At 39.4% G+C, this 26,534-nt stretch overlaps 2 protein-coding genes across 2 annotated transcripts in view; both read left to right on the top strand.

Annotated features, from left to right (window-relative positions):
• The window catches only part of LOC134794944 (malignant T-cell-amplified sequence 1 homolog), a 71,352-nt gene extending 68,501 nt beyond the window's left edge, over positions 1-2,851 (top strand). Inside the window, exons 3-5 of the mRNA XM_063766814.1 lie at positions 943-1,043; positions 1,788-1,989; positions 2,698-2,851. Of these exons, the coding sequence (XP_063622884.1) occupies positions 943-1,043; positions 1,788-1,989; positions 2,698-2,779 (385 nt within the window). The 3' untranslated portion in view covers positions 2,780-2,851. The remainder of the gene's footprint in view (positions 1-942; positions 1,044-1,787; positions 1,990-2,697) is intronic.
• A 455-nt stretch (positions 2,852-3,306) lies between these two features.
• On the top strand, positions 3,307-26,507 carry LOC134794897 (electron transfer flavoprotein-ubiquinone oxidoreductase, mitochondrial). Its single transcript, XM_063766741.1, has 15 exons — positions 3,307-3,366; positions 3,731-3,835; positions 5,621-5,733; positions 6,095-6,293; positions 6,936-7,027; positions 7,797-7,956; positions 8,501-8,613; positions 9,096-9,315; positions 10,187-10,342; positions 20,713-20,837; positions 21,536-21,653; positions 22,152-22,259; positions 22,874-22,987; positions 24,129-24,203; positions 25,057-26,507. Exons 1-15 carry the CDS (start codon positions 3,333-3,335, stop codon positions 25,143-25,145), a joined length of 1,821 nt encoding a protein of 606 aa, XP_063622811.1. The 5' UTR covers positions 3,307-3,332; the 3' UTR covers positions 25,146-26,507.
• The last annotated feature ends 27 nt before the right edge of the window (positions 26,508-26,534 follow it).

Here is a 26,534-nt window from a genome sequence, read left to right as displayed (position 1 = left end):
CATGTCCAAATTACTTTTCAAAATGATAAGAAAGGTATGCCGACAGCACGGCGTCTGGTCGGTCACCTAGGTATCGATGGGCGGATGTGGTGGACGCTGATCTGCGTGAGCTCCAGGTTGAAGACTGGCGAGAAACGGCACAGGACCGGGATCAGTGGCGAGCAGATCGTGTTGGAGGCCAAAACGCACTTTGGTTCGCTTCGCCAGAGGAGTAAGTAAATAAGAAAGGGCGTTTAACGTGTTCTTTGCGAACGAAGTTGTGCGCAGAGGCTAGTAAGTTAGTGCTTACTGGTTATAACAAACTGGAGTTGATGTCATATACTACAGAAAAAATAGGCATAAGACTGAATCCATTTGGCCGCCGAATAACCATGTATTTTCTTTGGCCGAGAAATAAGCAAGTTCTATGATCACATGAGCTTCCAAAGAGTAAATTTTTCTTTTCAATCCCTGTAGTCTACGAACATGATTTCACAGTCCTTTGGACTCTACTAGCGGTAATAACCGTAAAAACATGGTGTCCTGATAGACCAGTAAGGCCCTTTTTGCAAAGGGCCTCAGCCTGATGTGATGTCTTACCAGCCATCAGCGAAGTGAAGTGTGACTGCGTCAGGGTATCAAAAGTGGATTTCAAAATAAGCGGCCGTTCCAAAAATAATTAGATTTGATAATGATCACGTCTGCCGCATGCATAGGTGGGCTAGTAGCCACCAAGTGGATGCCGCAAAAGAAGCGCGGACGTGGCAGGCCCAGATGGAGATGGCGGGATGACTTAGACACCTTCATCAGTAACTGGCCGGAAATAGCACAATAACAGGAGTTGTGGAGATCAAGGGGAGAGGCCTTTGCCCATCAGTGCATGGGACTAATAATAAATATAAAATAAAATGATTACGAACAAGTTAGTCTCTTATAATTTACTTATGTACTCGTTGATTCCAGCCACGACCACATCGAGATAATGGTGAACAGCGCAGGAGAGCTGCTTTTCTTCAGACACCGCGAAGGACCCTGGATGCCGACATTAAGACTGCTACATAAATGTAAGCTTTTCTACATTATACAAACCTTTTTCGAAATATGTAGGATACTGTTGTCGGGTTGTCTTTCTGTCCGTGACGCAGGACTCGCAGGAGACAAAACTGAAACTTTTTCTTAAAGAAATATTTGCTATGAAGCTAATCATTCCCATGTATTTTATAAACCAAAGTAGACGTCATATACTAAATAAAAAGTGTCCTGTGTCCAAGCCCTCCGGTGGCCGAGGCCGGAATCGAACCGGCTTCAGCTTACATGGCTAAGATTCTGATCACTAGACCACCCGGCCACCGCGGTATCTGTCCCGAAATATCGAGTATATGCAATCATTGAAAAGCATTTGACCAACTCTGAAAGGCGAGCAGTATGTGCCTGCATCTCTATCCCGAAACGAGATGCGCTCTGTTCAATTTGTTTTAATAGGGAGTATTACTGCAATGTTCTGCCGCCAGAGTGCAGCACTAATTAGTAAACCATAGAGTAACTTATACGACATACTAGGCCTTTGTCAATTTTTCACTATGACATTGAAACATCAAGCCGTTTTTTTACAGGTGGACTACCGCGAAACGTGAAAATCGAAATTTCTTTATCTGCCTCTCTATCGATCGAATAGGCAAGAGTGATAGAGAGGCAGAAATCAGACTTTCAATTGTCGTGTTTCACGGTAGGCCATGTGATTGGCCTAGTGACGCCCTCTACTCAGAGTTTTGCGTAATATTCCCTATTAAAAACATATTTTGTTTCAGACCCATTCTTCCTTCCAATGCAGCAAGTCGACAAAGGCGCCATCCGCTTCGTCCTCAGCGGCGCCAACATCATGTGTCCCGGCCTTACCTCGCCCGGGGCGAGAATGTCGACAGTCGACAAAGGACAAGTTGTCGCCGTGATGGCTGAGGGGAAACAGCACGCGTTGGCTATCGGGATGACCTCTCTGTCTACTGATGACATGTAAGGCTGTTGCTATCTCATTCTAGCCTTCACTCGACGTGCGAATGTCACCAGTCGACAAATGACAAGTTGTCGCCGTGATGGCAGACGGGAAACAGCACGCGTTGGCTATCGGGATGACCTCTCTGTCTACTGATGACATGTAAGACTATTGCTATCTCACTCTAGTGTGCATGCTCCATGCACCCATAAATGAGACATAACAACATGTCGACATTTTACCACATCAAGTCAAGTGCCTAATTTAATATATAATTACTTCTGCGGACTTGTTTCTTGTTCCAAAACGACATACGGTGTGTACTCAGCTGCAGCCATCTCCATCTGATAGAACGAGAGAGACGTACGTTGATTTAAAAAAAGGTCACTAAATCTGGAATCAATAAACCTTTATCAAAACGTTGAATGTGTTTGTTCGAGACGAAATTTCATTAACTCGGTCTTAAATATTTTTTCGAAAATTATGTTCAAATTTTCTTTGGGACAACAGCCCTTCGCGCCTACATTTTTTAAATTTGCCGCTCTTTTGTACTGACGGAAATGGCTTGACAGAGTATATATTCTTTGTCAGTAGATAAAGGAGGAAAAACCAAATTTTCTATGGGAGGGCAAACATTCGCGGTTCGCGCCTACATTTTTTAAATATGCCGCCATTTTCTACTGACGCAAATGGCCTGCCAACCTATAAATATATCGTTTTTTTTTCAGAGCTAAAGTGAACAAGGGCGTGGGCATAGAGAACTGCCACTATCTCAACGACGGCCTCTGGCAAATGAAACCTGTGAAGTAAATCGTGCGCACAAAATCATCTTGTACTAATATTTATGTTTTAAGTTTTTTAATAAATACTTCTTAGCTTACATTCAGTAGTTTCATTTTCATAACTTTAGCTAGAACATATTGTGTAGGTATATGGTAGATATGTACTACATTATTTAAAATTTACTGGGTCAAGCAGATCTTGTCAGTAGAAAAAGGCGGCAAATTTGAAAAATGTAGGCGCGAAAGGATATCCTCCCATAGAACATTTGAATTTCGCGCCTTTTTCTACTGACAAGATTTGCTTGACCATCTATAACATTTAACTTATCGTCTATCAACTTTGTCAGTAGAAAAGAACGGAAATGGTTTGACAGACATGAATGGTACAAAGATGTACTTTTTTATTACTTTATATTCTTCAAAATATTACCTCAGTCAATGTTGATAATTGAATTTATTAATTTATTATGAATTTATTTGTAAAACATGATTGCGTTGATGAAACGGAACGTTAACGTCATAAGCTGTAAATGAGCAAAACAAACGTAGTAGTGCAGTATCGGAACGCATGCTGTAAAAACATGGCGGCGGCAATTGTTAGTTCGGCTCGTCAGGGTAAATAAATGCTTTTTATATTAAACTTTACATATTATCATGCTTAAACTAGTTTTAAACGGGCTCTAAAAATGTTTTTTATGTATTATAAGTGTTACTTTTCATATATGATACAGTTAAAAAGTTGTTTTACAGTGACGTTGCGTATCAGCTGTTTGTGAAGTTATCGTATTTTATGAATTATCTCAGTGTTTTTAAATTATTGAACCTTAAGTTTAGTCGAAAATACTTCTATCAATGTTTGTTCTAAATAATTCTAAAGTTCCGTTACGCAATGTAGTGTCAGAAACAAAAGTTCAAAGTTCACTTTATTTGTTTTGATCAGTATTCAATTGTTTTGATTTACATTTTTCATAATTTTCAGTGGGGAGGCTAACAAATGCTGCCAGAAGACTTTATTCAGACCAATTCCCGAAAATAACAACACATTATACGATACACCCTAGAGATAAGGACCCAAGATGGAAAGGTAAATTTTGTTGTGATAACAATTAGGGTTGTCTCATTAGATTCATTACATAATTAAAGGTAATTTAACTACAGACTCATTGAATTTACTAGTAAAACATTTAAAAATATAATTAGGTATTTTACATTGAATCATTAATTTGCCTAATATTGTTGTGCAAGGTCATGGACATGACCATGAAACCATGATATAATTATATAAACATGTGTTTCTATGTGGCTTAAAATCATGTTGTTGGATGAGTGCCATTGAATTTCATTAATTTTTTTCCACTCTTTGATAGTGTTTAGTAATTTATTACTAGAGTTTTTTTTCTACATAATTCTGTATTTAGATATTTGCATTATTTATAAAAACTATAATTGCACCACATTTATTACTTGAATTTAACCCGCTGAAGAATAAAATACAGAAGAATAAGCCTCCAGCGGTTTTCAGCACACCTGCTTCTAATTTGTAAGCCCTATATTAATGATAGTAGCACAACATTTATCAAAATTATGACTTAACCTATTACTTTGTTTTTCATTATCACTGTTATCAATTGCAAAACAAACGAATGAGAATATTTTTAAATGACAGCTTATTTATTTATTAATATCGTTGCACAATATGTGAGGCATACTGAAAGTTTCTGGATTCTGATTTATGAGACGACTTATTATTTCTAAGTGGCCAGTTCCAGTAATTTTCAGTATGCCCTAAGTACATGATAGTGCATATCGCAGAATTAAAATTAATAACGATAGGCATATGAAAGGTTAACCTTTTGTCCCGTGTCTGTCCCAGACAATTCGGACTGTAATTTATAACTTCAAAGTTATTTATTCAGTAGCAGTTTTTTGGCAGGGGCATATGAAGGGTTAATGGACCTTTGGGACAAGTATCACGTAAATATTGATATGGTGTATTGGTTCCAATGTTTCTAACCTCTTATAATTAACAAATAATGGTTTATTCATTCTATCTTGAGTATTTTGCAGATATTAACAGTATTAAGTTACCAAAATTAAGTACAAAAATATGGCAGTCATCATTGTTTTAATGTCAGCATATATTATAAGTCATATTTTGATATCAGAAAGTTCAGAAACTATCTATTTATTTACAATATAAAGAGTAGAGATGATAAGAAAAGTGATAACGTCTCCATTTGTTTTAAATGTAACAATTTTTTTTTTTGTGCAATTACTATTTACATTGTCTTTTCACAATCAGCTCTTTAAATGGTCTTTTAGAACATATTCATATTCAATACACACATACATCCATACATAACATACATACATACATGTTCCATCCTAACATAATTGTTCCATTGTGGGAACTGTCCCAATAGTTGTCATCTTCAACCTTAATTTCAAGCAATAATGATGAAAATTGGGCTGTCAACTCAATCTGTCAATTAGGCTATCAAACACATCCTTGTGGTTGACAGTTGTTTAGGTACTTTCATCATCGTCATCATCATATCAGCCAAAGGATGTCTATTGCTGGACATAGGCCTCCCCCAAAGAGTGCCACAATGACCGGTCTTGCACCACCCGCATCCAGCGAACTCCCGCAGAGTGGAGTTCATTTATTAACTAATAATTAAATATCAGTATATATTATAACCTGAATTAATTTAATGTAATTACCTATATCTGAGTGTCAGGGAGTGTTCTATTTAAATAAAATTTTATTAGTTATACCTGGCATAGGTACTTCACCCATTTCTAAATTTGGAATATACATTATCAAATAGTTTATGGCATATTTTAATATAAAGATATTATTTTGCAGATATAAACATGGAGCGTATGGCAGAGGAGACAGACATCCTGATCATTGGTGGTGGTCCAGCGGGCATGGCTGCGGCCATCAGAGCTCGGCAGATTGCAGAGGAGAAGGGAGCTGTAAGTTTGTATTAAATTACTGACAGATTTCAATAGAAAAAGTTGGGTTGGAAGAGGTCAAACCAACCTGTATGCAATGATTTTATATCAGGACTTATGCTATCTGAGAAACTTCTAATAAGTAGGTAGACTAGCGTTATTTTTGCCGCTGCGTCATTTATTCTCTCTATTAATTACAATAACCTTTGATTCAGATATTCTATTTTTGGAACAGGTAATTTATCTAGACTAGAAAAAATTGGTCAAGTGAATTAATTACAACGATCGACGAGAAATCCGAAAAATTCACGTTTCTTATATGCCGACCATTAAAATTTAATTTATTTAAAGCGTCTTACAACTAAATTAATGACTTTCACAGGAAGTACGAGTAACTTTACTAGAGAAAGCCGCCGAGGCCGGAGGCCACATACTCTCAGGGGCCTGCGTGGATCCCATCGCGCTGAACGAGCTCATACCCGACTGGAAGGAGAAGGGGGCTCCCATGGACACGGTGGTCAATGCTGACAAGTTCGGTTACCTAACCAAGAGCGGGAGAATCCCTATCCCTGTTTTACCAGGTGAGGATAACATTGTGTTTCTTTGCTGTACTCATAGAATGTAGGATCCTATAGAAGTGCTATACGCGTGCCTCGGTGAGGGACAAAATATGCGCAAACACACTATGATTGGTCGAATTTATTTGTTGCCCACCATAATACATACTAAATTTACGGTAAAAATTGTGAGACTGTGACAAGGACAAACAATAATAGCTCTTTTGCTGCAACTCCTTCTGAAAGATATATAAGACTATTCTGTTCGGTCATTTCCCCCCACTCTTCATGCCTGATCCAGTTATATACTAGATTCATGGATGTACTACTGTGCTTAACACAGGGGTCGGAAACCGGTATTTGCTCCATACAAAAATACCGGTATTATTACGTTCTTTTTCGTTCTTTGGTATATTATTTCATTTTTAAAGGAACAACCTAATAATACAAAGTCGTTACCTAAATACATGATTCAGTCCTACGTAAAGACCATAAAATAATTATAAATATTGTGTTATTTCGGCGTTTTAAAAAAATACCGGTTCCGAGCCCTGGCTTAACATGTCCATGATTGGTATTGTCACCTTAGTGGTTTCGATTTTCTATCAAGTAAAACCAAGATCTAGTTTCGTTAATGTTTGACGTTAATATTAATGACGTTTACAGGTATGCCTATTTACAACCACGGCTACTACGTGGTCCGGTTGGGGCACCTGGTCAGATGGATGTCGGAACAGGCTGAAGCGGCCGGCGCCGAGGTAAATATACTCTGTCAAGCCATTTCCGTCAGTAGGAAAGAGCGGCAAATTTAAAAAATGCGAAGGGTTATCGTCCCATGGAAAATTGAAATTGGCGCCTTTTTCTACTGACAAACTTGCTTGACCGGTTATAGCGTATTATATAGCAGCAGGCGAGGTATCCTGATTGTAATTATAGGTTATGAATTTGATCTTGAGACGTTACGGATATGACGTGTCAGTGTCAAAAGTTACTTTTCACCACACCAGCTCGGAAAGGCTTTCTTTGCACTTCAAAAACTGATAGCAAATTTGCCTTTTAGTCACATGTGAGGCAACGTAATCAAATGCAAATTTTGAGCTGGTAGAATTGACTTTTAAATGATGATTTTGGATGATAAATATTTAATAACATTCATTTGGATTTGATTTGGTTTGATTTTTTTTGATATGTTACTTTTAATATTTGCTTCGGGTTCGTGTGGTGAAAAAATTTGTGTTTCACTCGGGGGCAAATTTTGTTTAACCCTCGTGCTTTGAAACCCTCGCAACGCTCGAGATTCCAGATTTCGAATTTTAATTTTGGAGTCTTTCGCTTGCTCAGGTATCAATATTAGCACGAGCGGTTTTGTTTAACCCTCGTGCTTTGAAACCCTCGCAACGCTCAAGATTCCAGATTTCGAATTTCAATTTGGAGTCCTTCGCTTGCTCAGGTATCAATATTAGCACGAGCGGTTAAAGAACAACTTTGCCCCCTTGTAAAACAAATAACATCAGTTCTTTCATCTAGGTATGGCCGGGCTGCGCAGGCGCAGAGCTCCTGTACCGCGACGACGGTTCCCTAAAGGGCGTGGCGACCGGCGACGTGGGCATCGCCAAGGACGGCAGCCCCAAGGACATGTTCGAACGCGGCATGGAGTTCCATTCCAAGATCACCATCTTTACTGAAGGTATGTTTTAGGTACACTAGTGGCACTGTGAGCTGTATACCTCGCGAGGATAACTAAATAGATGTATGTAATCACTTAAAAAATCTATTTAATCATCGAGGCTACTGACAAAAAAATCTTTTGACCCCCCCAAATCATCCAAAAATCATGCTTTGAATGACCCTGTTTCCTCCTACGTCATGCTACCATCATCCGATGTCCAGCCCCCCCCCAATTTGAAATGACGGAATTTATGAATAGCCCCCTGAAGCTGAAATGCCGCTGACGCTCGATCAATTGAATTTGTGCGAAGTGCGTAGTGCATGCGTGTATGTGGGAGCGGCGGAGAAATATGTGAATTTTCAGTTTTTTTTCTAGCTAGTCTAAACCACACTCACACACCTTTGAATATGTGTGTAATTTTCTGTTCCCCGACTATATTTATTTACCTTGTAACATGTAAATATCAAATTGTTGCGTACTCGTACTTCAGGTCCGAAAAATTAATTGGCATGTGTAAAGTTTTAAATTTTGAACTAAAACACATCTGCAATAATTTTTCTAGGTTGTCACGGACATTTAACAAAGATGGTATCCAACAAGTACAATTTGAGAGAGAAAAGTGAACCACAGTCGTATGGTATCGGTCTGAAGGAGCTATGGGAAGTCAAACCCGAGGTATTTACAATTTATATATCTATTTTTTATAATTACTTATGGCGTTATTCATAAAAGCGTTACTGGCCTGAATTAGCTGTGAATCGGTTGACTTTATCTGTCATTTTGAGTTATGTATGCGTAAGAAAGGGATAAAACATAATTTAACTAAATCAGGCCCGTAAAGTTTTATGAATAAGGGGGTTAGTGTTTGTCACCATCCCTAAATTGGAACCTTCAGTTGGAATTAAGTAAACATTGGGACACTTAAGTACTTGAATTTTTTTTACAAATAAGCAAGATGAACACCGGTAGCATGCACGAAAAAGTGTCACGTTGTGGACAAATTTCCATGGTAACGTTGTGGACGGATCTCCATGGTAACGTTACGGCCACGTTTTCTAATACGTTATCACGCAAAATTATCGTCCGTAAACCGACTTACAGACAACCATATTTTTTTTTACAATTAAAAATATTACACGAAAATTTTCCATCCCCAGAACCACAAACCCGGGCTAGTCGAGCACACAATCGGTTGGCCATTAGACAAGAACACATACGGTGGTTCCTTCATCTACCACTTGCAAGTGCCGGAGGGCGAGGCCCCCTTAGTGGCGACGGGCTTCGTCATAGGACTGGACTACGCTAATCCTTACCTGAGTCCGTTTAAGGAGTTCCAGCGATTCAAGTTGCATCCTTATGTGAAGCCTCTGTTCGAAGGTAACAAACTAATAAAATTTAACTAATAAATCTATATAATAATATATAGGACCATCACTACCAGTATCTTATAAGTTAGACCAACATTTGCCGAGTCGACTTGCAAATGGCGGACGGTGATTTTTTTCTCGTGGAGATAGATTTCAAGGACTGCACTACGGCTTAACCTTTTGACCGCCACACACGGCTGTGGCCGTCATCGGAAAGTCTTGCCAAGGACGCCAACAGCTTCGCCAATGCAATAGAGACTTACGTGGGACTCCGTAAAGTTCAATTTCGCTTAAATAATCGCGAACGCCTGGTGTCCACGGCATGGGGGCACGTCATATTCCTTCGCCGCCTGGCTTTCAAAAGGTTAACGACCTTATTGTTCAATGAGTCAACTGAATACGATCGTATTCGGTTGTGTTGACTTAAGATTTATTGTTTGGTAACTGGTTAGGTATAGATAGGTACGATAATATAACATACGGTTTGAAAAATCTACAGGCGCGGCTCACTCCGCGATTTCGTCACGTTTCTACATGCGGCCCACACCAATTTTGATGTCTAACAGTAGTAGTTGCCGCGCACCGCTACTCGCGCTTACGCCACCTTGCGGTCATATCTCTCGTAATAGACGCGTTTTGTTAGAGAGTGAACCCTCTGTACCTAGTACCATAGAGAAAAAATACCTATGTATTTATTAGTATCGGTACTGATAATTCCGCTACTCGATGCTAGATGTCGACTGCGAAAATAATAGTCGTTTTGGTACCAAAACTGATGTATGGAGTGAGCACTCTATTCTAACTATATTTCTCTATGCTAGTACTGTTATTTATACTGTGGAATCTCGTTCTTTTTAATTCAAGACTATATTATATTTCAGGCGGATCTCGGATAGCGTACGGCGCTCGCGCGCTGGTGGAGGGCGGCTGGCAGTGCATGCCCATTCCAGTGTTCCCCGGCGGCTGCCTGGCCGGCGACACGGCCGGCTACCTCAACATGCCCCGCATCAAGGGCACGCACAACGCCATGAAGAGCGGTCAGTATACACTCGTAGCATATATAGTAAAGCTGCGGTCGGCAACCTTAACATGCCCCGCATCAAGGGCACGCACAACGCCATGAAGAGCGGTCAGTATACACTCGTAGCATATATAGTAAAGCTGCAGTGGGCAACCTTAACATGACCCGCATCAAGGGCACGCACAACGCCATGAAGAGCGGTCAGTATACACTAGTAGCATATATACTAAAGCTGCGGTCGGCAATCTTAACATGCCCCGCATCAAGGGCACGCACAACGCCATGAAGAGCGGTCAGTATACACTCGTAGCATATATACTAGTGTCCGACCGAAACATGTTTTTTTGCCGAAACCGAAACCGAAACCGAATGTTCGGCTTTGGCTCTAGTTTCGGCCGAAACCGTAACCGAAACCGAAACTTTTGTAGATTTGTTAAAATCGTTGAAAAAATGTCATAAAACCGCTTTTACACACATATTATGGGGCTGTCAACACCCAATGTCCTTGAAATTGATGTTACATAAGCAGTTTTTTAAGAAAATTACTAGAGTTAGACCAAGATAATTCTGCAACGATTTTGATAACACACGCAATGCAAGTGTTATTTTAAACGTCAAAACTTCTATTAAATTATGACGTATAAATAACATTTGCACTAGTTGCACTGCTATCAAAATCATTGTAGAATTTTCTTGGTCTACCTCTATTCATTCACCAGTCAAGCTAACATGTAGATATAGGGTCAATTAAAAAACCATAAACGCGAGCGCAACGAGCGCGAAATTTTCTGTTGACAAATATCGCAAGGCCGGGTACCGATCTTCAACTGGGCCTAATAGTCCGAAGTTCCCCAGTGAGTCGAACTTTCATGCGAAGTTAAAGCTGTGCTTCAGGCTTCAGGATAAGTAGTTGAACACCACTCCAACCAATGTCCATTGTATTAAAAAGCGAGACCGCAGGCCGAGCATGGCGCAGCGAGGCTAAATGCTAAGCTGCTGTAGAGGACATATGGAACACAAACCAATGGTAAATTGAGGTAAAAAGTGAGGCTAAGGTCGAGCATTCGTATGATAAACTGTACTGGGGACACTTAAGAGTTTTTTCTTCGTTTTAATCAATTGTCAGCTGTTCAGCCTCGCAAAATATAAACTATTGAGAAAATCAACTTTGCGGCACTAGTTGAGCGTAGCCTAGCCTCGTAGCGTAGCCTCGCTTAAAATTTGCCATTAGAGGTATGTAGGAAAATGACTAAATAAGTGAGTGAATAAGAGCGAAAAAGACATCGTTCGACTCGGGCCGACCTCGTAATGGGGGCCCCGACATGCTTAATCTGGCCCTGCTTAAAATCACCATTAAACGGTTCTAAATTAGAACTTCTAATGTCGTGAGGAAGCCGGACTAGTCCCGATAAGGCCTAGTTTACTCTCTGGGTTAGAATATCAGTCTGATGGCGGTCGCTTTCTTAAAAACTAGTGCCTACGCCAATTCTTGGGATTAGTTGTCAATTGGACCCCAGGCTCCCATTGCCACGGCTCGGCAAAAATTCCGGTATCACGCGAGGAAGATGATGACTTTTCTTATTATTCTCTTGCCCAGGGCCCAGTAACATGCGACAGTGCTATCTCATTCACTCCGATACAATTAGACATTGTGCGCGTTATAGGTATTGACAGCCTCTTAAGACTGCGTCGACCGTCCAGTGGCGCCCTCATTAGTGGAATGGTATTTTATAATAAACCAATTAATTTCTGTACCTATACATGAATCAGTATATGTAGGTATTAATATTGTTGTCCTACTTATTCCCCAACTTTTGGTCTTTGTCCGAAGTACCATTTCGTAAGTTTCGGCCCGGCCGAAAGGTTCGGCCGGTTTTTGGCCGAATCCGAAACTCCAGCCGAAACATGATTTTTTGGCCGAAACTGGCCGAAACCGAAACCGAAACCGAACCTTCGGTCGGACACTAATATATACCAAAGCAGCGGTCGGCAACCTCAACATGCCCCGCATCAAGGGCACGCACAACGTCATGAAGAGCGGTCAGTATACGCTCTGCTTTTATACCCCATATACTCGTAATATATATACTAAAGCTGCAGTCGGCAATCTTAACATGCCCCGCATCAAGGGCACGCACAACGCCATGAAGAGCGGTCAGTATACACTAGTAGCATATATACTAAAGCTGCGGTCGGCAATCTTAACATGCCCCGCATCAAGGACATGCACAACGCCATGAAGAGCGGTCAGTATACACTCGTAACATATATACTAAAGCTGCGGTCGGCAACCTTAACATGCCCCGCATCAAGGACATGCACAACGCCATGAAGAGCGGTCAGTATACACTCGTAGCATATATACCAAAGCAGCGGTCGGCAACCTCAACATGCCCCGCATCAAGGGCACGCACAACGCCATGAAGAGCGGTCAGTATACGCTCTGCTTTTGTACCCCATATACTCGTAATATATATACTAAAGCTGCGGTCGGCAATCTTAACATGCCCCGCATCAAGGGCACGCACAACGTCATGAAGAGCGGTCAGTATACACTCGTAGCATATATACTAAAGCTGCGGTCGGCAACCTTAACATGCCCCGCATCAAGGGCACGCACAACGCTATGAAGAGCGGTCAGTATACACTCGTAGCATATATACTAAAGCTGCGGTCGGCAACCTTAACATGCCCCGCATCAAGGACATGCACAACGCCATGAAGAGCGGTCAGTATACACTCGTAGCATATATACCAAAGCAGCGGTCGGCAACCTCAACATGCCCCGCATCAAGGGCACGCACAACGCCATGAAGAGCGGTCAGTATACGCTCTGCTTTTGTACCCCATATACTCGTAATATATATACTAAAGCTGCGGTCGGCAACCTTAACATGCCCCGCATCAAGGGCACGCACAACGCCATGAAGAGCGGTCAGTATACACTCGTAGCATATATACCAAAGCAGCGGTCGGCAACCTCAACATGCCCCGCATCAAGGGCACGCACAACGCCATGAAGAGCGGTCAGTATAAGCTCTGCTTTTGTAGCACATATATATACTAAAGCTGCGGTCGGCAACCTCAACATGCCCCGCATCAAGGGCACGCACAACGCCATGAAGAGCGGTCAGTATACACTCGTAGCATATATACCAAAGCAGCGGTCGGCAACCTCAACATGCCCCGCATCAAGGGCACGCACAACGCCATGAAGAGCGGTCAGTATACACTCTACTTTTGTAGCACATATACTAAAGCTGCGGTTGGCAACCTCAACATGCCCCGCATCAAGGGCACGCACAACGCCACGAAGAGCAGTCAGTATAACCAGTGGGGAGACACTCCTGACTTCGGGCAAACTCGGCTCCGTTCGGCTCAGCATTGCTCCGAGCAATTATTAGGGTTGGCACCACTTGACGTCCTTTTGCGTGCACGATCACAGATAACATAATGACTTGAATTTTGACAACCCTAAATAGCCGAAAGGGATAGTCCCATACATTTGAAAGGGGCAGCATGATTCGTCCCTGAATATTCTGTGATATAAGCTCTGCTTTTGTAGCCCATATACCAAAGTGACATCCTAGCCATCCTCGGGCAAACTTTTCGTTTAGTGACTAATTTAGGTATTTGATATAAACAAAGCTAACGTGTTATACGTATGTGAAAAACCATTAAAATTACCTTTATTTCCCTGCAAGGCTATGATGGTCGACTGTATAAATGATATGGCTGGATAAATGATGATAAAACGGACATTTTATCCAGTTTTTATTCATTTGTCGTCTTTTCCACTTTTGACAGCGATAGTCGTTAAACGATTAACTGCATAACATGGTCGTTGGATAATATGTCATTTGTCTACATTTCCAACTTAAACTTAGTGGATAAGTGGATAAGTTAAATGATATAAATGTCACTTGTCTAGATTTATACAGTTTTATAACATTCATACCGTTTTGTCCACTTAGACAACAATACACGGTAAGTGGCTACAATTGTTGGATAAGTAGACATAAAGTCGATTTTTGACGGCTAGCCTTTGATTAATTTATCGTAGTGCTCACTGGGTCACGATAAGCGCAGTTAAGAAGCTGTGATTAGTCTTAACTTAATTGATTAATTTGTGTTACGAAAATTAACTATGTAAATTGTATTGTATTGTATTTATTGTACTTAAATCGTACACATATAAGTCTATAGCATACGCTAACACACTTTCATGCATCTAACTTAAATAGAAATGGCTTAACTGTGGTAACACAATGGAAGCAATTAACTTTGGACTAATTACAGGTGCTTAACTATGTACAAATTTTTTGCAATTCACTCATAAGTCATAAGTGCTCTTGTGGTATATAAGTGGTGAAAAATGCAATTTCTTGAAGTTAAAATATCAGTAGGTAAGTATCTGATTTTTTTCTTAAATATAATATATACAATTTGAACTTTGAATTAAATTTGAATTTACATATAACATTATCAATACGTACATTATTTTAAGGGATGGCAAGATAATAATATAATTTCTTCTTGGCAGCTGCTGCTAGTTATCGAAGAAAAATAGCATAGATAACTCCAACGACGGGCCATTAAGGGCTACATGCAACCCATTTGATATGCCCAGCGAGGAGTTTCAGCACATATATATAGTGCGCAAAGAATTGGCACTCTATTTGTGTGCCAAACTCGACGCTGACCACAAGCCTCAACATGGCGATGGATTGCCGGCACATTTTAAAGTAAAGATACTCGTATTATGTTGCACTATTCCCCAAATCATTCATGTCACCTTATTTAATAACGACAGTACCAACTTACAACTCTTTGTTTTAGGTTCTAACATTACTGCATCTACTGGCTGACGGTAGTTACCAAAGAGGAACTGGACAAGACCATGGAGAAGAAGTAGGAATAGTTGAAGTTGAAGAAGTTAGAGAAGTTGAAGTTGAAGAAGTTGGAGAAATCGAAGTTGAAAAACTTGAAAAAGTTGGAGAATTTGAAGTTGAAGAAGTTAAATAAATTGGAGAAGTTTAAGTTGAATAAGTTGAAGTTCAACAAGATGAAGATGTTGGAGAAGTTGAAGAAGGTTAGGAAGATAAAGAAGTTGCAGAAGTTAAAAGTTGCTTTTTATTTATTCTCCATACAAACTTACACCCCCATGTCATCTCTTTTTCACCCTTAAAGGTAGGTATGGCTAATAAAATTGGTCACAAATACACCAAATACATAAACATTCTTTATCTCTTACGAACTATTAAATGATAAAAGGCAAGTCCCATTTCAAGAAATTATTGAACCCCTATACACATTTCTACCCCTTGTTTACACCCTTAAGGGATGATTTCGGGGATTAAAACTATTCTATATCCTTCCCCATAACTCAAACTATCACCATACCAAATTTCATTTAAATCGGTTCAGCGGTTATTGATTGCCCATACAAAATTCCATCCCTCTTTTCGCCCCCTTAAGGGGTGAGTTCTGAGATAAAAAGCATCCTATGTCCTTCCCCGGGAGTCAAACTACCCCTATACCAAATTTCAACTAAATCGGTTCAGCGGTTTAAGCGTGAAGAGGTAACAGACAGACAGTCAGACAGACAGACAGACACACTTTCGCATTTTTAATACTAGCTTTTGCCCGCGACTTCGTCTGCGTGGAATTAGTGACAGCAGCTAAAGTAGGTATAGCGCCTGGATAATGCTAATAGCAATTATTCAATTCGCGCATTGCTTACTTCAATTATTAGGTAATTAATTAAATCTTTCAATTCCACCCCCCTTTGATTTTTTCCTTCCTTCCTTTGATGATTTCCGACATAAAAACTATCCTATATATGTCCTTCCCCGGGACTCAAACTATCTCTATACCAAATTTCAACTAAATCGATTCAGCGGCTTAAGCGTGAAGAGGTAACAGACAGACAGTCAGACAGACAGACAGACACACTTTCGCCTTTATAATACTAGCTTTTGCCCGCGACTTCGTCAGCGTGGAATTATTAATTTAGGTACGTAGCTATTATTTTATTCAATCTGCGTTTTGTTGATTCCCCATACAAACTTCAACCCCCCTTTTCACCCTCTTAAAGAGTGATTTCTTGAATGAGTAGCGGTGGTGGCCGAGTGGAAATGACGTCCGACTTTCAATCCGGAGGTTGCGGGTTCAAATCCTGGCTCGTACCAATGAGTTTTTCGGAACTTATGTACGAAATATCATTTGATATTTACCTTGTATTTACCACTAGCTTTTCGGTGAAGGAAAACATCGTGAGGAAACCTGCATACATCTGCGAAGAAATTCAAATGTGTATGTGAAGTCCCCAATCCGCGTTGGGCTAGCGTGGGGACTAGGGAATGCAAATCTTTTATAACCGTAACCGAAATATTCGGTTATAACCGAATATTTTGACAAAATTTCATAACCGAATATTGGAAACTCGAATAACCGGTTACGGTTATTTTCGGTTATTTATTTATGACTTTACAAATTACTACAAAATCCAGCCATTTTTGGCTGTGACGGCTGTGACTATAATCTTTATCATTCGTGGACTTTAATAACAATAATTTACCAAATTTACTTCCCCTATTTATGAAATATTTTTATTGAATATTGTATCACGTTCAAGGTCATATTTTACTTTTACTGTATTTGGTGTGTTTTATTAAAAAACGAAGACTTTTACTCACATTCCCTAATGCTGTAGGTACTAAAACAAAGATTTTTGTATTTTTTTAATTACTTCATTGTAAATTGATAACTTTTCGTCTAAAATAACCGTAACCGATTATAACCGATATTCGGTTATTTTTCGGGCATAACCGTAACCGAAACCGGTTATGAAGTTTGGCCGGTTATTGCATTCCCTAGTGGGGACTATAGCCTAAGCCCTCTCGCGCATGAGAGGAGGCCTGTGCCCAGCAGTGGGGCGTATATAGGCTGAATTATTAAATTATTATTCTTGAATGAAAACTACCCTTTGTCCTTCCCCGGGACTCAAACTATCTCCATACCAAATTTCGACTAAATTCTGCACCAGCGCCGGTCCTACACCGCGCGGCGGGACAGTTCCTATTGACAATGTTTGATGTGCAGTTGTTGTTAAGTCCCCATACAAAATTCCACCCCTTTAAGGCATGAAATGGTAGGCCCGTAAGTTTTACGTTTATGCAAATAACTGACGGTCTTTCCACCGCTATACAACCGGCTGACGGTTTTTTTAATAGCATATTTATAATAGCATCTAAACTATCATCTGGCAAAGTATCAGTAGGCGATGATTGAAAAAAAAATTTTTTTTGCATGTTTATGTGATCAACTGACGGTCTTTCCACAGCGATACAAACGGCTGACATTTTTTTAATTCACGATAGCATCTAAGAAACTCTCATCTCAGACAAAGTATTAAGCGGGAGGCGATGACTGACGATATTTGCTCCTGCCGCAACATATAGGGCTAGTATAAGGTGACGCTTACGGGAAAGGGGCTGTGACCCTCGCTCTGGTTCTTTCCTTGTCCAACAAATATCACTGGCCATTTAGCGAGGTAATGCCGCCAGTATTTTTGGCACATTACGTCCGGGGTATAATCAGAGTGGGGGGTAATATTGTATATGTTAAGTCATTTAGTTTTACTTATTACTAGAAGATGTACATATTATTCGCTGGGTCGGAGAACCACGAATCGATCGCAACGCGCACCGTGGCCCAAAAAGAAACTTTCGGCAGACCAACTGTCACTTTTTGCTAGCGAGGATTACCTACGTATCCGTGCATTTAAAGTAATAATAATAAATAAAGCACCAGCTTCCATTATTAACTTTAATGCTGACTCTCCCTTCAATTCCAACATGTAACGGCAAAGGATTACACCTAATTTTCTTTGCAGGTGCATACATTTCTTCAAAGTAGGTATTTCCCTTTTGAGTTATTTTCTTTGGCGAACTGTCTGGCACTAGGTCTGCCCAATTGCTGCTCTTCACTGGTTTTTGGGAAGTTTTCTTAGTAGTTGATGTAGTATATCAGAGCCGCGATATGTTTACTCCTAACGTACATGTGTGTATCACATTTTCCACTCGTAACATAACGACTAGAATCAATCTGTTAAAAATAAATTATTTCTTTATTTTCTATTACATTATTACATTAATGGATCATAATATTATGTATGTACTACGTCAAAGATTGCAAAAACAGAAAAAAACAGCTTACATTCAAGGATGTTTGTCACTGAAGTTTGACGAATTAGGTACACGAGCTTCAATGGTGTGGCTCTTATGATCTTCACATTTGATTTCTTTTAGGTACATCTTGCACATGTTAAGCCAAAACTTATTATTATCCTTTTGGAAAAAACACGAAAAGTCTGCATTATTAACGACACTACAGTCATATCTAATACCTTTAATATATATTTCGGGGATCTCGGAAACGGCTCTAACGATTTCGATGAAATTTGCTATATGGGGGTTTTCGGGGGCGAAAAATTTATCTAGCTAGGTTTTTATATGTTTTCCGAGCATAGCTCGGTCTCCCAGATATTAGTTACCTATATGAAATGCGTTATTCGATTTTTATTTATTTACTTCTCGTAAAGTCAGCCATGAGAAAGTCCGTGTGTGTGTACTACCTGAAATTTTTTGATTGTGCCATTTTAGAGGGGAAATGAAGATTTACATGTTCGAATAGAATATATGTAAATTACAATATTTCATTGAAATTATTTGTTCTCTTCGTAATGACAGCCAGCCATTTGACATTTCAAAGTCCGCTGTCATATCGCACCCAGCGAATAGGTTATGTTTTATTTTCAAATAAACGATTTCTTTTTCTAAACTGCAACATTCCGAACTGTAGGTACAACATCGGTGGACCTTATTTCAAAAGGCATACAGTCCACCGATGTGGGTAACAGTGTGGGTGATTGTACAATTCTGCCGTGCTTATAATAAGAGCAGTAGAGTCAGACCAAGAAAAGTCGGCAGCGGATTTGATAGCCCACGCAGTGCAAGTGTTATTTTAAACGTCAAACTTCTATGAAATTATGACGTATAAATAACACTTGCACGGCGTGGGCTATCAAATCCGCTGCAGACTTGTCTTGGCCCGACTCTAACTCATTTTGAAGTGTCATAAAATTGGATGCTTTGTACTTGTACAATATGTTCTACAATTGAAAGAGATTTCAAAATTAGTTACTGCTCTTAATAAGCACGGCAGAATTATTTATTTGATTTTGTCAGATCACCGTATTTTAGGTTATAAGGTCGACTACTGTCCTTAAAATTTTGTATGACATTACAAGCAAATATCAGCAATCGTGAATTAAGTATTATATAGCCGAGTCTACTTTAGTCCGATAATGTAGCTTATTTCAAAGACTATGAACTCTAAGTACTAGAAATAAAGTAGATTTTGCGACATGATAAAGACGGTTAAATTTGAGGCGATGGAATAAAAGATTCACTTTAAAAAAAACCTTATATAAACTCAATTAGAATCTATATTTCAAAATCTTAAACCATGGATAACTTTTAACTATCAATGCCACATGTGCATAAGTGGTGATAGCATGTCATTTAGCCAACTATTCATTAAAATACGCTTTTAAGTAAACTTGTTTAGAATTGATTTTTCAAAAGCTCAAACTATAGATAAATTTAACTGTCAATGACATATCTAGATAAGTGGTAGAATGTGGTTTAACCATCTTTTCTTTAAAATACACCTTAAGTCGTCGAGTATAAATATGATTTTTCAAAACCTCAAAACATGTCACGTTATCATTAGTCACATATACGTTATCCTCGCGAACTATTAATTAAAATACGCTTTAAGTAAACTTGTTTAGAATTGATTTTTCAAAAGCTCAAATCATGGATAAGTTTTAACTCTCAATGACATATGTGGATAAGTGGTAGAATGTGATTTAACCATCTTTCCTTTAAAATACACCTTAAGTCATCGAGTTTAAAATTGATTTTTATAAACCTCAAAACATATCACGCTATCATTAGCCACTTATACGTTATCCTCGCGACTTTTTACCGAATTATATCATTTATCAGATAGTCGTCATATCATGCATTAAATGATTAATGATATGGTGACAAAACCATCATAGCCGTCCTGACTATATATTTTCAAATATTATTGAAGAACCGAAGTAGAAGATTTTTTTCTGTCTCAGTGGTTTTAGATAGTTCTTCACCGAGGTCCATTCTTTCATCCAATAAGCTGACACCACTAGTAATGAAAATGATTCTATGATGAATCAGATTATTAAAAAATCTAAATGATCTTTAAATTGAAAACAATGTGTCCATGTATCAATTAGTACAGAGTGTTCAACACTGATATCTTATGATAATTTTTCAGGCATGTTGGCAGCCGAGGCCGCGATGGATCTCATAATATCGGGCGAGGCCACTCACGATAAAGGCGTCGTACCCTCTGCATACGAAGACAAGCTTAAGCAGTCCTTCGTTTACAAGGAGTTGAAGGTAACAGTAACTCTAACTGACCATTACTGGTCCAGGAGAAGGGTTTCCAGGTATGTTGGTCGAGGCCGCGATGGATTTCATTATATCGGGCAAGGCCACTCACGACAAAGGCGTCGTGCCCTCTGCATACGAAGACAAGCTTAACCAGTCCTTCGTTTACAAGGAGTTGAAGGTAACATCAACACTAACTGACCAGTACTGGTCCAGGAGAAAGGTTTCCAGGTATGTTGGTCGAGGCCGCGATGGATCTCATAATATCGGGCGAGGCCACTTACGACAAAGGCGTCGTGCCCCCTGCATACGAAGACAAGCTTAAACAGTCCTTTACCTCCAGTATTTCATAGAAGTTTGACGTTTAAAATAACACTTGTACTCGTACTCAAATATCAATGCCATCTATCGACGCTTCAATCATTACGATGACATTTTATGCATTTAGCAAATTTACTGCCATCTTTCGATACAGACCTAAAACATTGAGAATACCTTGTGACCAAATTTGACCCATGTTCTTTCACTGAAATGTGTTAAGTATCATCGGCGTCGCCATCTACTCGAGCATAGGCCAAAGGTATAACTCCATCTAAACGAGAATAAAATTTTCTTGATTTTTCTGACTTTCTGAGGCACGTTTTTTTCTTAGACTTTACTTATCTTATACGGAGTTATATATATCTTTGCTCTAATGTTGTTTGCAGCAAGTCCGCAACGTGCGGCCGTCCTTCCACACTAAGTTGGGGTTGTGGGGCGGTCTGGCGTACGGGGGCTTCTCCGTGATCTCGCGCGGAGCCGAACCCTGGACCTTCAGCCATGGAGGTACTCTATATTCATAAAACAGGGCGCGTAGCCAACGTGCCAATCGTAAACGCTCCGTAGCGTATCGTAGTCATCTCTCTCTATCACTCTTTCATATTAGTGCGACAGTGACAGTTGTGTTGCATTTGATACGGAGTAAACGATTGGCACGTTGGCTACGCACCCAGTTCCGTTACTTAGATACTGACAGACAATACACAACCGAAATAGTTGTAGGTTAATATATTTGGGTAGGATAGAAATTCTATTGACTTTTGTCGATAAGCCATTGTCACTTGGCCGCTATAGGTTTGCACAATTTATGCAATTGCCGCATAAGGGGTCATCCATTAATTACATCACACAAAATTTCGATTTTTTAGACCCCCCAACCCCCTCTCCCGTTGTTACACTTTTCCATAGGAAAAAGATAGGTCGTTAATACGTACTGTCACACTTGGCATAAACCCCCTCCCCCAGATTTTTTTTTACTTTACTTATAGTAAAATCATGTTTCAGGAGCGGACCATGCGAAACTAAAGCCGGCGAAGGAATGCCAGCCCATAGAATACCCGAAGCCCGATGGAGTCATCACGTTCGACTTACTCTCGTCCGTCGCGTTGACAGGTATAGTCACCGTCAAAAATATCTTTCATCATCATCATATCAGCCAGAGGACGTCCACTGCTGGACATAGGCCTCCCCCAAAGAGTGCCACAATGACCGGTCTTGTGCCACCCGCATCCAGCGGACTCCCGCGACCTTTACCAGGTCAATCAGAAATATCTGTACTCTGTAGTAATACAAGACGTTTTAAAACATCAGAACACGCACTTTTTGATAACTGAAATCTTACTTGTCCCTACAATGTAAATGTACCTATAATATAAAGCAGTTAAGCTCTGTTTTAATATCCCAGACACTAAATTGACAATTCGATTGCAGAATCTACTACCTAATCATCCTAGTTTTATACCAATTTCATACTATACTCGAAACTGGAATTCAAGACCAAGAAATCTACGACAGATACGTCACTGTCAAAAATGTCGTATGATAGAAGTAAACAAGGAAATTACTATTGTACTAACATTTTATTGCAGTGGCCCTTGTGCTACATTTTTGGTCTTGAATTCCAGTTTCGAGTATAAATGCCAGATAGGTTGTACAAATGGAACTGTCAATTTAGTGACTGCGATACAAAGACGCGCTTTAATCTATGTTATGTTTGTTACTTTCAGGCACTAACCACGAGGGTGACCAGCCGCCACACTTGACGCTGAAGGACGACTCGGTGCCCGTCAAGAACAACCTCGGCATTTACGACGGGCCCGAGGCCCGGTTCTGTCCCGCAGGTAAACACCGCTGTCTAAATACTAAGAAATATTATAGAATATATTTACACAAATTGTCTAAGCTCCACGGTAAGCACAAGAAGGCTTGTGTTGTGGGTACTCAGACAACGACATATATAATATACAAATACATAGAAAACAACCATGACTCCGGTTATGGTTTTATAAAAACATAATACTTGCAACTTTAAAATAATATTCAAAATAAGCTAAAAAGAAACGAGCAATTCTTGTTTATATTACATTTCGGGGATTTTGGAAACGGCTCTAACGATTTCGATGAAATTTGCTATATGAGGGTTTTCGGGGGCGATAAATCGATCTAGTCGGTGGTCTTATCCCTGGGAAAACGCGCATTTTTGAGTTTTTATATGCTCCCAGATATTAATACGAATAGTAACAAATATTATTCGTTTGTGATTAGAAATGAGAGACATGAGTTAAGAGTTTTCACTTAGACCGAGGTATGTTCAGACTCGGATCGTCCGGCAGCAACATGAGCAAAATAACTGACAATTCGTAATCCTTATTACAAAAGGCATAAGATCTACCGACGTACAATTAACAGTGTTGCTATCTGTACTGCCATCAAACATTTCGCGGCATAAGTAGTAGCAACACTACCAGAAAGGACCCCGGACCCAAAGTATGGAAAATGTGGTTTCAGTTAAATATCTTGAGATTTTGATAATATATGTTATAGATTTATATAGATTACAGAGTCTAGATTCAGGACTCTGAAATCTATAACATATATTATCAAAATCTCAAGATATTTAACTGAAACCACATTTTCCATACTTTAGGTCCGGGGTCCTTGGCTGATAGCAGCAGAAACATCAGAAACATGAGTATCTGGGTATTCCAACTGGCCAATTTCTTTGTCCAATGTGCATTGCGTCCTACTCTCTTATTAAGCAAATAGTGAGACGCAAATACACATTGGACCAAGATATTGGACAGATGGAATACTATCCTTAGGCAAATTATAAAACTAAGATCAGGGTTTCATTTTAGTATGGTTACATTCATATATCGGAATTTCCAAAAGTCATGATTCGACCCGGACATCATTTTTTACGATTGTTACAAAAGACTTTTTCGAAATGTGTAGATGACGCTAATTTATATGTATTTTCAGGTGTATATGAATATGTACCAATGGAAACTGGAGACGGACAGAGACTACAGATAAATGCACAAAACTGCATACATTGTAAGTACACTTAGGGCCACTTGCACCATCCCCACTAAACCGGGGTTAACCCGTTAAACCGTTAACCCAGTGTCAAATTAATACTAAGTAGTCACTTAAATCCAAAATATCCAAAAGAAATATCATCCCTTGTACACCCCGCTCCATACACACTGCTCCCGATATGTTTAGTTTTTAATAAGCTCGTTATTATTTTGGATATTTTTATAGTAGAATGGAAAGAAAATAGTGAACTTAACTCAATAAATAAAATGGATAGAGAAATTTTGCACAGCGAGGAAAAAGGCAATTTCTGAAATACATGGTATTTTTTTTAGATTTTCATTTTGTAGGTATAAATCGGCAATAAAATGGCATTCCAGTGAAAAAATTAGACGGAGCAATTTTCAGGTCAAAAAATTGTATTTTTTATATTGGTATTTCTGCTGGGATACTTTCTTTGATATTTCATATATTGTTGCAATACGTTACATGAATATTTCCGGTGAAGAAAGTTTGAACGGAGCTATTTTCCGTAAAAAGATATTAACGATTTAAGACTTTAGGTATTTACTTAAATCCTGTTATTATTATTCTTTGGAAATTTATACAATACTTTTTATTTATTGATACTTTATCACACTGTAAAGTTTTTTCTGGCAGAGGAATTACTGTGGGGTCTACTACCTTTATTTCCTACACTAAAAGGTCTTTCTGGACCTCATCGATCCATCGGTCTAGGTACCGACCGGACATCTCCCAGTCACCAGCCAGTCGGTCGTCATGTCATACTCGACGCACGATATTTTCTTACATATTTGAACTCATTCGTTTCAATTCTTTGAATAGTTTGACAACAGAAACATAATTGCAGGCAAGACGTGCGACATCAAGGACCCGTCGCAGAACATCAACTGGGTGGTGCCGGAGGGCGGCGGCGGACCCGCGTACAACGGCATGTAAAACAATACGGACAAACTATACCCTTAAAACCCCTTCTACACGACACAATCTGATTGCCAATCAGCGGTGGTATCACGGTCGCATTTTTATCACTTGTCATGTCATGCGTCACTTTCGCACTTACATAGAGTTATATTTTAAACGCCACACTTCTATGAAATTATGACGTTAAATAACACTTACACTACGTATGCTATCAAAATCGCTGCAGACTTTTCTTGGTCTAACTCTACCTGTTAGAACGTGACAAGCATGATGGCAGATGATTAAAAACCGACCATCTTAGCCCTTCAGAACGGTCAATAGAATTACAAATAATCTTAACTTTATAAAATCAATTTCGACCACTTCGAAACGAAAAAATATGATTACCAATGAAAATTGGCCTATTGTGGTCTGTACCACTTTGTGATCAATCAAACCTAATAGGTATTAGCCGTACATGTGCTAATAATGTTGTCCGGTACGTCAAATAATGTGAGCGTACTCAAGAGCAATGAAATCTGGTAGCTTTGTTTAATTTTTGTTTGTATAAAGTGAGCCTTTTTCAATCTTCTTAAAAGTGTATATATCTGTATGTACAATGGAATCTTTTACATATGACTAATTAATTCCGTTTACATGTAAATAAACTCTGCTGTGTTCAGAAGTAATCAGTATTGAGATCTCATTCAATTGTTTACTTTTATAACACCTTGTTTTGACATAAAAAAAATATTTAACTAGATCACGTGGTTATCTCATGCGCCGCATCCAGAGACCGCGCCAGTGTGATAACCGTTTCATATACCATTTAATCGGGACCGAAATAATAACTGTGTATTGCTGTTTGTACTGTACTTACTGCACAGTTTTAAAGCTTAACACATTCATTGCCACCCAGCCAAACAAGACATCCGCGCCAGGCCACAATTTCGTCATATCGTGGTACTACTGCCACGAACCCGACTATCGTCGTCCGGTCTGGGAACGAAATCATGAAAAAACCCGATAGTCGGGTTTTGGGCACTGAATGTTTTAACTATGCCGTTGTTGGTTATTGCACCTTAACCTTACCCAACTTAAGATACAAAATGATGATTACACCAAATGAAATTGTAACTGTTATTTTCCTTAAATCATGGAATATGTCGTCGGTGCTTATATATTTACGTGTGTTTGCGACGTGAATGAAATGTGTATCGAATGGCAACTAATAAGCAACTACATAAACTGAAGAATCTGTCAAAAATAGTAGTGTGTAGACTTCCAATCCCAATGTACCTTATATTTTGACTGTTACTTCCTAACCTAGAATGGATACTAGTGGGTTACTAAACGGTTACATTTAGGGTGGTATTCCAACTGTTCAATATATTGGTCCAATGTAATTGCGACTCACTCTCTCAT

This window comes from Cydia splendana, chromosome 11 (assembly GCF_910591565.1).
Source record: "Cydia splendana chromosome 11, ilCydSple1.2, whole genome shotgun sequence".
NCBI lineage: Eukaryota > Metazoa > Arthropoda > Insecta > Lepidoptera > Tortricidae > Cydia > Cydia splendana.
Note: the sequence above shows the minus strand (reverse complement) of the source record. Positions and strands in the feature narration are given on the sequence as shown.

Coding starts and splice junctions, on each gene's coding strand:
- LOC134794897 (XM_063766741.1), top strand. CDS start 3,333: ATGGCGGCGGCAATTGTTAGTTCGGCTCGTCAGG. Junction 3,836..5,620: donor TAAGGACCCAAGATGGAAAG/GTAAATTTTGTT, acceptor ATTATTTTGCAG/ATATAAACATGGAGCGTATG. Junction 9,316..10,186: donor TGTGAAGCCTCTGTTCGAAG/GTAACAAACTAA, acceptor ATTATATTTCAG/GCGGATCTCGGATAGCGTAC.